This window comes from Phyllopteryx taeniolatus, chromosome 4 (assembly GCF_024500385.1).
Source record: "Phyllopteryx taeniolatus isolate TA_2022b chromosome 4, UOR_Ptae_1.2, whole genome shotgun sequence".
Lineage (NCBI taxonomy): Eukaryota > Metazoa > Chordata > Actinopteri > Syngnathiformes > Syngnathidae > Phyllopteryx > Phyllopteryx taeniolatus.
In genome coordinates this window covers 31035593-31050827 of record NC_084505.1, presented here as the reverse complement: position 1 = coordinate 31050827, position 15235 = coordinate 31035593, and the positions used below count along the sequence as shown (strand labels likewise).

The 15235-nt window shown below is 41.4% G+C and overlaps 1 protein-coding gene across 1 annotated transcript in view; it reads right to left on the bottom strand.

Annotated features, from left to right (window-relative positions):
• The window catches only part of stx8 (syntaxin 8), a 38557-nt gene that overhangs the window by 9124 nt on the left and 14198 nt on the right, over positions 1-15235 (bottom strand). Inside the window, exon 7 of the mRNA XM_061771644.1 lies at positions 3701-3802. Coding sequence (XP_061627628.1) covers positions 3701-3802 — 102 coding nt within the window. The remainder of the gene's footprint in view (positions 1-3700; positions 3803-15235) is intronic.

Sequence of the window (15235 nt, the reverse complement as noted above, 5' to 3'; positions counted from 1 at the left end):
AAATGCAAGCCACCTTCAGGATTACTGGGCTATCACAAGTGGTGCTATACCAAATGCGGATTAGCTCTGTAGAGAAGGGAAGTGCTCAAGCACTACTGATGCTGCCTGGTAGTGATGTCTAAAATCAAGAGAACCCATACCACCTTCCAAAGGATTTGTTCCTCCAATACACTAATGCATTCAAACTCACAGCATTCACTCATATTCTTGCAACGTCAGGTAAGACACGGGGTAATGACTCTGTATTTCTGTCTTTTTTTTTGTTTCAATGACTGCTGTTATTCAGTAGTTACAAAGGAAATGGTAAACTAGGAATCAGCAAAAACTCTGACCTGTTGGATTAGGATTACAGGTGACGCCCAGGTACAGTGGATTTGGAGAGGCACTTTATGGATTTTGGGGGCTATAAAAAATGGATTAGACATCCCTCTAAGAGGATATGGAACTGTATAGCGAACCATGAACAGTTCTAAATATGGTGGAAAATATACAGTAAGTGAGTGCGTTTAAAAAGATGTAAAACCCAGTGAAACTGACGCCTGGATTTAGGATGAAGCCAGTTGAGAGCCTCGAACATGAGGCACTGATGGGTTCTGTATGGACATTTCAAAACATATCTGCAGAAAGAGTTATTTAAAATATTGAGAGGTTTGAGGACAGAGTCAGTCGTATTTTGATGAACAAGATCAGCGTGATCGAGGATGGGAAGTAACAGTTGTGAAATGAAACCTTTCCTAACTTGAAAACAACTGATTGATCATAGAGATAACGCAAACTGCTATAAATTCTTTTATAAATATAATTGATATCCATCCATCCATCCATTTTCTGAGCCGCTTCTCCTCACTAGGGTCGCGGGCGTGCTGGAGCCTATCCCAGCTGTCATCGGGCAGGAGGCGGGGTACACCCTGAACTGGTTGCCAGCCAATTGCAGGGCACATAGGAACAAACAACCATCCACACTCACAGTCATGCCTACGGGCAATTTAGAGTCTCCAATTCATGCATGTTTTTGGGATGTGGGAGGAAACCGGAGTGCCCGGAGAAAACCCACGCAGGCACGGGGAGAACATGCAAACTCCACACAGGCGGGGCCGGGGATTGAACCCGGGTCCTCAGAACTGTGAGGCTGACGCTCTAACCAGTCGGCCACCGTGCCGCCAAATATAATTGATATGCGGTTTGTAATTAAACTCATGGTCGATCGAAAGACAAGATATTAAAATGCATTAACTCTCTCCAGTGGAGTTCCATCCCTAAAATTAATAAACAACTTGTGTGATAGACAATATTTTCTACCTAATACTATAGAACATGATTTCTTTTCTTCATATTTAGAACAAGCCTGTTGTGATTGAACCAGTCTTGTCGCAGGATATATTGGATTTGTGATATGTCAGGATTGGAATAATAATCAGCTGTCTTCATCTTAAAGATGAACATGACATGTTGAACACAATTGAAGTAAATCATTAATAAAAACTGAGAAAAGAAGTGGACCTAATATGGAACCTTATGGAACACCTGTACCAACTAACATTTGGCCAGATTTAGAACCACTGACATAAATATATTGATGCCTACTGTGGAGAAAAGAGTTAAACCAAAGGACAACATTCAGTCGAGGAGAAGCTAATGGTCAACCATGTCGAAAGCTTTGAAAGATCAATGAAAATTGCACTTGTAAGTTATCCAGAGTCAAAAGCTGAAAACAAGATAACAACAACATAGGACAATAATTAAAATAACAATAATAAGACAATTAAAAACAACTAAATGAAATATTTTAAAATATTAATTAAAATATACAAGGCTCCCTATACATTGCCATTTACATGCAAAAAGTACTAAGAATTTTAAGTTAGTTTTTTCATCTATTATTCCACTGCTCTGCAGATGTTTTAGGTTTTTGCCGTCTCGTTTCAGTATCTGTTTTGAGGTCCTTTATGCAGGTATAGTATCGAATTCTGACTTTTGGTATAGCGACAACCCTAGTTCATACCTAAAAAATGCATTTGAGAGAAACCCAAAAATGCATACCGTACCATTGAAATAAACTGTTCTGCTTGGTAGAAATGGAGCTTCACTCATGAATTCCCAGATTTATAGCTAGTAGGAGTTGGACATCCCTGGTAAATCTGCCAATGGTATGCATCAATTGGTTGTAATTGTATAAAAACATCTAAGGTGAAGTTATGTGACATTCATCAAGGAAAAGTGATTTTTTGTAGTTTGTGGAAATGTCTCTGGCCATTATATATATGTAACTTGAAAAAAAAAATGTCTCTATTACAAATAAGAAAAATATTTGAAGTATGCCATCAGCTGTCAAGGCTTGACGTCGCTAAGTCTGCTAAGACATAACACACAAAACGGCAGCTTTGGATGAGAGGTGGTTAAGAAAATAAATAAAGACTTAAAGCTAAGGCATTACAAACACGCCGCCATTGAGAAAGAGGGAAAGCCCTACAAACAATTTGTGGCATGCTGTCGCTTCACCTCATTCTCTGCTTGACACTAAGACGGGTGCCAAACAACTGCAGAGACGAGCGAGGGGATGACAGTGAGGAATGGAAAACAAAAACAGTGATGTTGAGGAAGGGGCGGATTTTTCTGTTCATGTAGAAGGCCAGACGCACAGCAATATATACAAGCATGTATGCACAAGGACACTCTTTACATGCATTCAAGTACATTTGGGAATGTACACAACCTCAAAAATGTAGGATGTAGACATATTAAAATGTATTACACATACACCGGTGAATGCGGGGATGAAGGATAGGGGTGGAGTGACAGCTCTGGGATCTACAAACAAGCTCACACTCAAGCACCATGGGGACAGGACCAACAGAATCAAGCATTTCGGGGGCGAGACCTTCATAGTGTCTGCTCTGCTTCTGTTTAGCCTCTGTGACTGTTAGCAGGCTCTCATCACACAACAAAGCAACATTTGCCTAAGCAATACTGCCCGAGTTCAATGGGCAAACGAAGGTCAGCTCACGCATTCCACGGATTGGCTTGAGCCAGCTGTAGGAGTTCCGCTTTGAGAAGCCATTGACCAATACTTTCGTCAAGGACTTTGAAAGCGTTGATCTGAGGTAATGTTGAGCAAGGGCCATCAAGGAGTGGCACTATAAACTAATTAACTCATCAAAACCAAGAGAGATGGAAGACATAGGGGATAGTTAAAGATCAATCGGAGATCCATTTATATTCTTTATTAAGTAGGTGTCTAATTAGAATATGTGTACGCTTGCTATGCTTCTCAAAAGCCAGATTTCTGACTGCAGTTTGGAGCTTGTGTTCTCATGCACTGCAACATCTGTATTTTGTTTGACAGTTTACCATACCAAAGATGTTAAACTAATGATTGAGACCAATAAATGTTGGAACGTTGCTGAAATGATTTATCGATCCCTGGCCTTACTTGAGCCCATTTAATGTTAGGAAGATGCTCAATGACCAAATAAATCAAATCAAATTTTTATGTATGAACGTTATGGTAACCAGCACGGTCGCCCCCTGCAGGCTATTAGAAGGAAACTTCCAAATTGGTGCCACTTTTCTATGATGTAGTCAAATCTTTAACACTGTAATTGCTTTAAAAGTCACTGTTCCCAAAGAATAAACACTAACGTGTCAGGTTTGTGGAAACAAATTACAACGCGTTACGTATTAAAGGACGTAATAAACTCACCACAGGAGGCTGACTTTGTCTCCACCAGCTGCACTCGGCGTGTCTCGTTGCTAATTCGACCATCTGTCTTGTCCACAAGCTGTGCAAGGTCGTCAATGATTTCTAAACCACAAAATAAAAGAAGAACTCTTGATAAAGACATTTTTGGGCCTAATAATGTAATACTACATACAGTAATAATGAATTCAGAGATTCCGAATTCTTCAGAGAACAGATTTTTATTTTTTTTAAATCCATTTATTCTATATGAAGTTTTCATAAGGACGGAATGTGGTTGTTTCTGTAAAACATTTGTCTTTGGAGAGCTCTGGATAAAAACTGCACAACAATCCCATGAGTGAAGTCATCTCTAGCCCTTATTTCAGGTAGAAGCCGGCATGCCCCATGTAGGCACCGAAACATTTGTGCCGCATGCCACTGCAATTAGTCATACGGTTTTCAGCCTTCTAGCGTCTTGATTTTGGCTATGCAATGACATGTAAATCCACTGAGGGATTCACAGCCATGCCAAGATGCTGAAGTTGTAGAACAAGACCTTTAACTGTAGCTACGACCGCCTTCACTGTTGGCAAGTTGGGTTTGTAGAAACATAATTCTCAATTTCCTACTGTAACCTATGCTTCCATGTATGACAGTTATTGGCCCTGGCCCGGATATGGCGGACCACAAAGGGGGCCCTGTTTCATGCAAGGTTTGTTTATTTAAAATGCTATTACACTGGATAAACCCTACAAAGCCACACAGCATTTGAGAGCTGGCCTGTACATACACCATTTCCAAGAGTGTAACTATCGCTGATCAAAAAAGTGTATGGACAAGCATATACATGAAGCAACAAACAAATGTGATGTAGGCAAAAGAATATGATTCATTTCAACCTCAATGCATACAACCTTGCCTCTGTATGTATTACGATGTCACACACGCCAGCTCACTCCAATCCAGAGGGGGTTCTATTAAAAAGTTCTATTGTCTTGGAGTGAATGACTAAATAATAATGAGATACAGGAGTCAAAAGAGTGGGAGAAGCAACATTACAACAGTAGCATCATATTTTGAGTAACTTATGTACTGTAGTCTACACTGTATAGGTAAACAGAACTGGTAACCTCAACAGAAGTCAACTGTTTTAAATGTCTTAAAGGGGAAGTTGGAAGTTTTGTGGTTAAGAAACCACCATGCTCGTGGAAGAACAACCTATCAAAGACAAAGTGTGACAGGCGAGGGGACAATGCAGGCACACCCCCCGCAGCCTCGCGCTCACTTGTTTCCTTGAGCTTCAGGAGCTTTGCTGAAATTATCGCAGACCATAACACCTCAACAAAAATTAAAAAGGTGGGATTGGACAGATCCTGAGACAAAACAAAGGTAAACATATGTAAAGGTGATGTCCTACACAGTCCAGCCACCGGTGAGCTCGAACACGCACCCTCCGCACCGGTTGAGAGCCGAGTACGCCAACCGCTAGGCTAAAGCCAGCTGAGTAGACTTCGAACCAACTCAGAATTAGAACAGAACATTTCTGCTCCAGATGTACGTTTACCACTAGGATTTTTTATTCATTGTGCATTCCAAAAATTTCAAAACCGATAACATTGAGTGTTATTGCAAAACTCTATCACAAATAAATCGTGGCTGACATTGGCTTGTTTACAGTGCAACGACATTCAACTCTCCTTCAACTGCTTTAGACTGCAAATTTCACCTTGTAGCTTTGTGATAATAAACTCTTTATTTATTGGTACACCGTTTGCTTGAGTTCAATATTGCATATAGCAGCTTGAATTTATGATTAGTACGTCCTTTCTCCAAATGCTTACTGGTGACGAACTGTATTGATCTGTGGAGCTATTGCACAGCCAATATTTCCATATGCAGTTTTACAAGGGGGTGAAGTTGTGTCCTAACAAAAAAAATGCAGCTCTCCTTGAAGCTGTGTTTGTCTCCTCTACACAATATTAGCACCCTCATAAACGGATGTTTTCACTATTTAATCAATCAGTCCTTGCCATTAACAGACGCAACACATTGTGAATACCAAGTTGACACAATCTTTATCCTGTACTGTCTGAACTCATGCATCCTACTTTATAAGTCTGAAATTGGCATTAAATCCTATGTTAATGGTGATTTTGAGGAGTGTGTTGTGAACATAGAGTACATTATTTCTCAAGACAGTATAGAGCAAGAAAGAAATCCAGGTCCAAGTTTTTTTCCCCCCCAATCAATTCTACTCTGAACACAACTGCCAGTTGACCCTGGATGGTTGGTTGACTGTTTATAGTGGGTAAGGCAAAGTTGCCAACAATAACAACACATTTCAAGAAGAAATTCAAAGTTCAGCTGGTATACATACAGAGGCACCAGTATTTACAAGACATGACAGAGTGTTGGAAGAATAACTGTCGTTTGATTATTTGTTTTAAGTCTTCTGCTTGCTTTTGTAAACACACACTGGGGGTCTCTGAGGAACGGCAATTCAAAGTCTCAGAGACAATAGATTTATTTGTGAAAATACTTCACACCATCAACACTGTGTATAGTGGGGATGGGGCGCTGCTGAGCTCGACTCAGGACGTTGTGAGCCGGTGGGGAGAACACTTCGAAGACCTCCTCAATTCCACCGGCACGCCTTCCCATGAGGGAGCAGAGTCTGGGTTCTCTGAGGTGGGCTCTCCTATCTCTGGGGTTGAGGTCACCGAGGTGGTTAAAAAGCTCGGCCCCAGGGGTGGATGAGATTCGCCGGGAGTTCCTCAAGGCTCTGGATGTTGTGGGGCTGTCTTGGTTGACACGCCTCTGCAACATCGCGTGGACATCGGGGACAGTGCCTCTGGATTGGCAGACTGGGGTGGTGGTCCCCCTTTTTAAGAAAGGGGACCGCAGGGTGTGTTCCAACTACAGGGGGATCACACTCCTCAGCCTCCCTGGCTAGGTCTATTCAGGGGTGCTGGAGAGGAGGGTCCGTCGGGAAGTTGAATCTCAGATTCAGGAGGAGCAGTGTGGTTTTCGTCCTGGCCATGGAACAGTGGACCAGCTCTACACCCTCGGCAGGGTCCTCTAGGGTGCATGGGAGTTCACCCAACCAGTCTACATGTGTTTTGTGGACTTGGAGAAGGCGTTCGACCGTGTCCCTCGGGGAGTCATGTGGTGGGTGCTTCGGGAGTATGGGGTACCGAACCCCCTGATACGGGCTGTTCGGTCCCTGTACGACCGGAGTCAGAGTTTGCCATATCCGGCAGTAAGTCGGACTCGTTTCCGGTGAGGGTTGGACTCCGCCAAGGCTGCCCCTTGTCACCCAGAATTTCTAGGCGCAGCCGAGGCGTAGAGGGGGTCCGCTTTGGTGGCCTCAGTATTGCATCTCTGCTTTTTGCAGATGATGTGGTTCTGTTGGCTTCATCAAGCCGTGACCTCCAACTCTCACTGGAGCAGTTCGCAGCTGAGTGTGAAGCGGCTGGGATGAGAATCAGCACCTCCAAATCTGAGACCATGGTCCTCAGTCGGAAAACGGTGGCGTGCCCTCTCCAGGTCGGGGATGAGATTCTGCCCCAAGTGGAGGAGTTCAAGTATCTTGGGGTCTTGTTCACGAGTGAGGGAAGAATGGAACGGGAGATCGACAGGCGGATCGGTGCAGTGTCTGCAGTGATGCGGACTTTGTATCGATCCGTTGTGGTAAAGAAGGACCTAAGCCGAAAGGCGAAGCTCTCGATTTACTGGTCGATCTACGTTCCTACCCTCACCTATGGTCACGAGCTGTGGGTCGTGACCGAAAGAACAAGATCCCGGATACAAGCGGCCGAAATGAGTTCCCTCCGCAGGGTGTCCGGGCTCTCCCTTAGAGATAGGGTGAGAAGCTCGGTCATCCGGGAGGATCTCAGAGTAGAGCCGCTGCTCCTCCACATCGAGAGGAGCCAGATGAGGTGGCTGGGGCATCTGATTCGGATGTCTCCCGGACGCCTCCCCGGTGAGGTGTTCCGGGCACGTCCCACCGGGAGAAGACCCCGGGGACGACCCAGGACATGCTGGAGAGACTACATCCTTCGGCTGGCCTGGGAACGCCTCGGGATCCCCTCGGAAGAGATGGATGAAGTGGCTGGGGAGAGGGAAGTCTGGGCGTCCCTGCTAAAGCTACTGCCCCCGCGACCTGACTTCGGATAAGCGGTAGAAAATGGATGGATGGATGGATGGAAAATACTTCACATAGGTACCACAACGGCAGAGTGTGCAGTGTGTTTTGTGCATACACACATAGTTCAAGGTAGAAACTAAAACAGATTTAATTGTATTGAACAAATATTTTGCACAATTGTTTCTTTTTTTAACTACAGTCCATCTAATACACTTTTTCTGGTTTTGTCCACTTAATTCCATGCCCAAATTCCTCGAATTCTGCCACCCTGGTCACAGCCTTCAGAGATCCCATATCGACCCTTGACCAGAACAGATGAAACCATGAAATCTATTCACACTGATCAGTGCTTAGGCAGGAAAAATGACCTGCATGCGTGCCGTAATTGAATTCAGCCCCATGCAGTATGTCTTTCCTTCTGTCTTTCTGACCACGTGCGTGCAAATGCACTGCTATGTTTCGCTTCGTCACAAAAAATAAAAATAATCTTCAGCCCCTCAAACATCTGGCTCTATTGGACACGTAGTGAGATTCGTCTCACTGTTGGAAATCAACCCCCTGCCACGCTGACAGCTCCTTGGGTTTTGGGGAGGTATTTTAATGCATCACTGAATTTGTCCCCTGGGGGAGTAGTTCGCAAAGTGACTAGGAACGTTTATTCGTGTTGTGATGCAATACAAACATGCCAAGAAACAATACAACTATCAATGTCTGCATGGATGTACTGAACTTCACTACTCCAGAACAGGTGGCTATGACAATATTAATTTAGAAATAAATCTTTTGCTTAATACAAATATAGCAAGATTGGCAGTACTGACTTGCATGTTGCTGTAGATTATTCTTCCCTTTACCTAGTTTTGTGCTGGTTTGAAACTAAAACCGGCTGTGTGTCCGTGAAGCGTTTCACCTTGGTTTACCACAAGATCTGCAAATGCACATGACAACACAAACGAACAGTCCATTGATGGATGACTTTGAGAAAGTTGAACCTCTCTTTGACTCACATGACACTTCAAAGGAGAGCCCAAAGAAATCCTGAAAATGTTTGCATCGGTTCGTTATATAGACTGTTGGGTTTGGACTTCAAAAAGAAGGACCATTTGAAGTATGAAAACAGCGGTTACCAAATTATGTGAGAGGTTTTCTCCCAATAAAGTATGCATTTGTATTGCATTTTATTATCATTCATTCAACTAAACACGTTGCCCATAAAAACGAAGCGATGGTATATTACTGGGATATGACAGATTCATTGAGTGAAATTACTAAAGGAAAGAACACTGGGCCTTTTTAAGAGCATCACGTGAATAGAACACCACCAAATCTTTCAAGGAAAAAAAATATATGAATTGCTTGAGTATGTAGCACTTTGCACTTTTGAAAATGTGAGTAACAGAAACCTCTAAATGGACTGAACAGAAACTAGAAACGCATGATCCATTTACACTGAATATGTACTGTAAATGTACGATGCAAGTTATTTGACAAAACAACTCCTACTGGTGTCTTTTGAATGAGGAAATTATTTTTTTTTTTTAACTCATCAAAGTAAATGAGATAGCATTTTTAGTCCTCGTTGAGATCTCAAGTGCTGTTACAAACACACGTGACCTGAACAAAAAACAAAATCAGCAGATGCAAATGACATCCACAAATATTCCTCAGCAATGAAAGAGAGATGTCCACAGTGGAAAAGTAGATATCTTTTTACAGACAGACAATTAAGTACGCGATCTGCTCTGATTTGGAAGAATAAAAGCAACGGTGTGACAATTTTAAAAAGTACCACAACTATGCCAAGGGGCAATCGTCAGCAGGTTTATCCCCCATGTAGCCAGATGCCCCCAAACAATGTAAGCGTGATGAGCATGAGGGTGGCAGCCGCGGTGCGGGCAGGGGTGGACCACCCTGTCACTGGCACTAGTGCCAACACCAGCTGCTTTTGCACTTCATCAGTACCAGCACACTTCATTAGCGACGACAACCTGGAGAAGGTGATTTATTGAGATGAAGTTCAAAAAAAAAAAAAAATGTTTGGACTGATTATCAACAGCTCATCTGGGGAGCTGTGGATTGCTATCAGTTTGAATATCTAGTTATTATGCCAAAATGGGAGGCACACATATTGTCATTTTAAACAGCGACCTTAATCACGATCATATTTTCAGTAATGACTGGTGGTTATATAAAAAAAAAAAAAAAGAAAATACAATGTGTATATTGCGGCACGGTGGCCGACTGGTTAGAGCGTCAGCCTCACAGTTCTGAGGACCCGGGTTCAATCCCCGGCCCCGCCTGTGTGGAGTTTGCATGTTCTCCCCGTCCCTGCGTGGGTTTTCTCCGGGCACTCCGGTTTCCTCCCACATCCCAAAAACATGCATGAATTGGAGACTCTAAATTGCCCGTAGGCATGACTGTGAGTGTGAATGGTTGTTTGTTCCTATGTGCCCTGCAATTGGCTGGCAACCAGTTCAGGGTGTACCCCGCCTCCTGCCCGATGACAGCTGGGATAGGCTCCAGCATGCCCGCGACCCTAGTGAGGAGAAGCGGCTCAGAAAATGGATGGATGGATGGACAATGTGTATATGAAGTCTCTCCATCCCTGTTCAAAATGCAGTTTTTTTGTGATGTAAAAATAAAGACCAAGATAAATCATTCTCAGTTTTTCCACCATTAATGTGACCAATAACCTGCTCAACTCAATTGAAAAAAAAAAAAAAGAAATCTTTTGGAGTGGGGAAGTTAAAATAAATAACTAAGTTAATGTGGTTGCGTACTCTTATAACTTTGGATGTGACTGTGCTCAGAATTAACCAATTACATTCAAACATTCAAGCGCAATTGCCATCATTTAAAGTGCCTGTGATTAATCTTAATATACAGTATTTCAGATGCTCTAGGAGGCTCTTTTTTTTTAATTATTATTATTATTTTTGCATTCTAGCAAAAGCCTGAAGGTTTTGTGCTGACACTGACTGCTATTTGGAACGGTTGATCATTCCTTTTACCTTGACTAAGGCCCCAGTTCAAGTCGAAGAAAAGAAGCCCCAAAGCATGATGCCGTCACCACCATGCTACACTGTTGGTATGGTGTTCTTTTGGTGATGAGCGCTGTCGTGTTCGCGCCAAAAACACCGTTGGAGTTATGGCCAAAATGTTCAACATTGGATTCATCGGACCATTACCAATTCTGACAGATGTATTTGGTAGATTTCATTTTTTTTCTGTGTAAGATAAAGTTTTCATATCAAAACAGGAGATTGTAGTCACTTGTACTAAAAATTCAGTAGTGGACCACCGCTATAAACATATGTAGTGATGGTGCATGATTCATCTTGAAAAAATGGTCTACCAATATTAAGTCAAACACTCTAGAAATTGTAAACAAAAAAAAATCTGACTGAAAAATTGACACCTTCCAAGTGGACTTGACAATAGTTGCTTGGGCCACATCAAGATTTGACAAGTCTTCAACCCACACAAACCACGAGAAGGGGGTTCAATACATTCCGAAATAAGCACACGAAAGCCAATGAATCACTATAATACATGCTACCTGTAGACTTCATATTAGAAAAAGGAATTCACCGGGTATTAAACACTTTCCCATCCAATGCACGTTAATTCGTGCATATAATTATGAGTGAATATACAGATCGTGAACCAGCATGTTTTACAGCATTCTTTCTTGCCCATGACCCACATTTGAACTGGATTATGAATTTAGTTTAAAATATATATATATAAAAGTAGGGAGTATTTCAAATTCCAAGGTGGCACATGAGGTGCATATAATTGCCGAAAATCTCTGTGAGTATTTGGGATAATTGCGTTCAACCCGCGAAGGGCCAGAATAAATGTTTAGCCAACAGCACGGCTGAAACAACTTCCCATCCAGAGTGGAAACAGTCCTGTAACATTTGCTTGTGGACAGCCAGGAGGAAAAAAAAAATGATGTAATGAGACCACCACGCTTCACTTGGAACTAAACGCACTGAAAATCTTTTGTCAAAAAGAAAATTATAAGCTAAATATAACAAAATAGAGAACGTGGTGTCAAGTGGTATGGCGTGATATATTATTGATATCAATGCATAGCAGTTTATCAGCAGACACAGCTATAAATAAGCAGGAAATATTACAAATAACCAAATCCAGGACAGTAAGTAAGGATGGACTTTGCAATAAACTTCCTTGATCGACTAAGGGGTTAAATAACGATCAATCAATAGAGTTTTTTTTAGTAATACCTTTAATGCAATTGGAGCATCTCAAACTCCTGCTTCCATACCAATGCCATAGTGAGCAAATAAACCCAAAAGAGTTCAGACTTGACGGTTTCTAAAACCTGTAAATTTCCGTTTAATTGTCCCCCTTTTCAATACACCTTAAAGCCATGAACCCAAAGAGGGACCATGATTGATGTGTTTTTCGGACCTTTAGTTCCCACTACAGGATACATTAGAGAAATGAATCTGGAGACTAGATAGTCCTTGATTTTAAAATGCAATTGAGTTATTTTCTCATTACAAAAGGACAAGGAAAAGTTGTGGTAAGTTAATTCGGTCACATTTATATTTGTCGGTAGACTTTATATTTGTTGACTGACTCACAAGATTTCCTGCACAATCTAGTAACCTCAGGTGAAGTACGATACCCTACAGATAACGTTGACTGTGTCTAGTTTGGTCATCATATCAGATTACACGTGTGCAAAGTTATCAGATAGTGATTGAAAGCGTGACCCGCCTTTGCGCCTTTAAAAGCGTGACACATTGTAACACGTGTGTGTGGTGTGATTAAAGTCTCGTCACAGTGTCTGCTGGAACAAAGACTTGTCACTTTGAAGGCTTGCTGATTTGTATCGCTAAGTACCCACTTCAGACAAATACCTCTCAGATGCGGGGACAATGGCCTTTTTATGTTATGTCTATGTGCAACACGTTTGTTGTTAGAAACAATAACTACATTTGAGACGAATACCCTTTAAAAAGTTCAAATGTGTACTTGATTAAAACTGACTGCACATGTTAAATGTGCTACTTTGTTGCATGGACTTCTCTTTTTTTTTTCAGAAAAATAACTGATTCCCTGACTCATGCAAACTGCATTTACATTTGTATCTCTGCCATAAGTGTGAATATGACTGTTCTTTGACCAAATTCAAATAAATTCAGACTAAAAGATTACCTATTAAGCATATTTTTTCCAAGATTTATCAAGAAACCTGAAAATATCAGTGATTTCCATACATTAGTAGTGCAAAATCACAGGCAACCGTCTCAATTGTTATTTTTGAGATGGGACTAAAACTGTAGACTATGTAATAAAGATTCTAAAGCTATGGCTAAAAAATATTTGCACCCGAGCAAATCCCTTCTAATAATTGCAGTCATGTTACACATGCTGACTGTCCCAACGGTGCGATTTTCAACCCATACACTTTGCTCCTGATGATCTAGTTATTTAAAGACTGAATTCTTTTCACATTTACATGACAGTCTTTCACCTGCTGGAGTGATTCTCCGGATGGCTCAGATTCAAGACATCAACATTTGGCTGCGGTGCAAGGTCATTTTCACATGGGTTGTAACAGTCAATGGAAAAGCTCTCATCCCTTCACATATTTTTAACTTGATTTCTGTGCAACCCACAATCAGAATGAAGAGGTAATATAAGTCCACTAGTCTCATAAAAGCATTCCCTCACAACATCGGAATGGAAAATCTATCATTTTATGTGGCGGGAAGAAACGAATGAAAGCTTTTAATATATGACAAAATGATTTGACCAGAGTAGGCTGCACTACAATCAATTGTACAAAGTTAAAGTGACCTTTTTATTTTTGTCATTGATTCAAGTCAGCTTCTGGTTTTGATATGACACTGGAACAGATTTCTGAAGTGAACTACGGTTACAAATGAGCATAGCGTGGAGCACATAAATGAGCCCGTTCTCATGAGAATTTCGTAGGCTAGCTCACAGAAATGACACACTACCGTTAATGGAAGACCAGCGGTTTGTTCGTCTTATCAGTAGAAGATTTTACTTTTTGGCTGACTCTAAATTGTCCTTACGTGTAAACAGGAGTTTGAATGGTTGCTCGTCTATATGTGCCCTGCGATTGGCTGGTGACCCCGCCTCTCGCCTGATGTCAGCTGGGATAGGCTACAGCACACAGATGACCCGAGTGAGGATAAGCGGTATAGAAGATGAATGGATGGAACTTATTGGCTCATATCCTAATTTCCCATGAGAACACATATGGTAATAGAGATTCTCTTTTCAACTGTGCAGTAGTCATCTACAGTTCGTAAAAAAAAAACACAAGATACTCTAAAATATGATGAAGAAACAGAAAAGAATCAGTAGCAGCAATTCAAATTTAAGATGTTAATGATTTGAATGATAGAAGGCACAGAGCAAGACAATCATACGCCTGTGAAAATGATTAATACATTTAAAATCAATAAGTGAATATGTGACAGGGCAGTATATTTAGTCTCGGTATTAGCATTCCAGTAAAACCCATAAAATGAGTTTAAACGCTCCTTATTGTCCACTAAAAGGGTATGAAAGACAGATTACTCAAACACATGGTGCTTAGAGCGAAAACCATCCAGGAACACACACAGTGTTTGTCTCCAGTATTGTTTAATCCTTTTGGCTTTAAGCAAAAGAAAGAAACAGGGAAATTATCCCGCCCTACATAGTTTTGATTTATTTTATTTTATTTTTTTATGAGGGATTAAATTGTTTTCAATGCCAAGTTGACAGTTTGCGAAAAAGCTTTGGAGTGCCAGGCATGGGGGCTGTATGAGATGGATGGATGGAGGAGGGAGTGGACGGGAAACTGCCTCACCCACACAACTGTTGGCGGACATCTGGATGTGATTCTGCCTTGCAGATGAGCTGCACAGGATGGAACACACCTTTTTTTTTCATCATACATTATAGTGGCCTTCTGTACATTTAGTATGGCGATAAAAAATCTAAGTGGCCATGTTCCAGTCAAATATATAAAAGATTGCATTTCCATTGTAAAGGATCACACAATCTTACTAATCTACACTGTACGGTGTCATGTTTATTTTCTGAGTTACTTTAATCAAACTTGCCTCCTGTTATACATTGATGTCACACTATTGGCATTATTAATGCAGATATTACTCGTGGTGGGGGAAAAGAAATCAAGCCTAATCAGGATTCAGCGTACAGAAAGTGTATTGTTGCAAAATGAACTGATCTGTATTGCTTGGTCAAAACATGACTTTAACCACAGTCGTACAGAATGACATTTTTTTCAAAGAAGGTGCAACTGTGTGATGTATAAGGTTGTTGGAACTGAGCCACTCAATGAGTAAGCCGCATAAGGAAACATTCAGACAGGCTTTTTTTATATATAT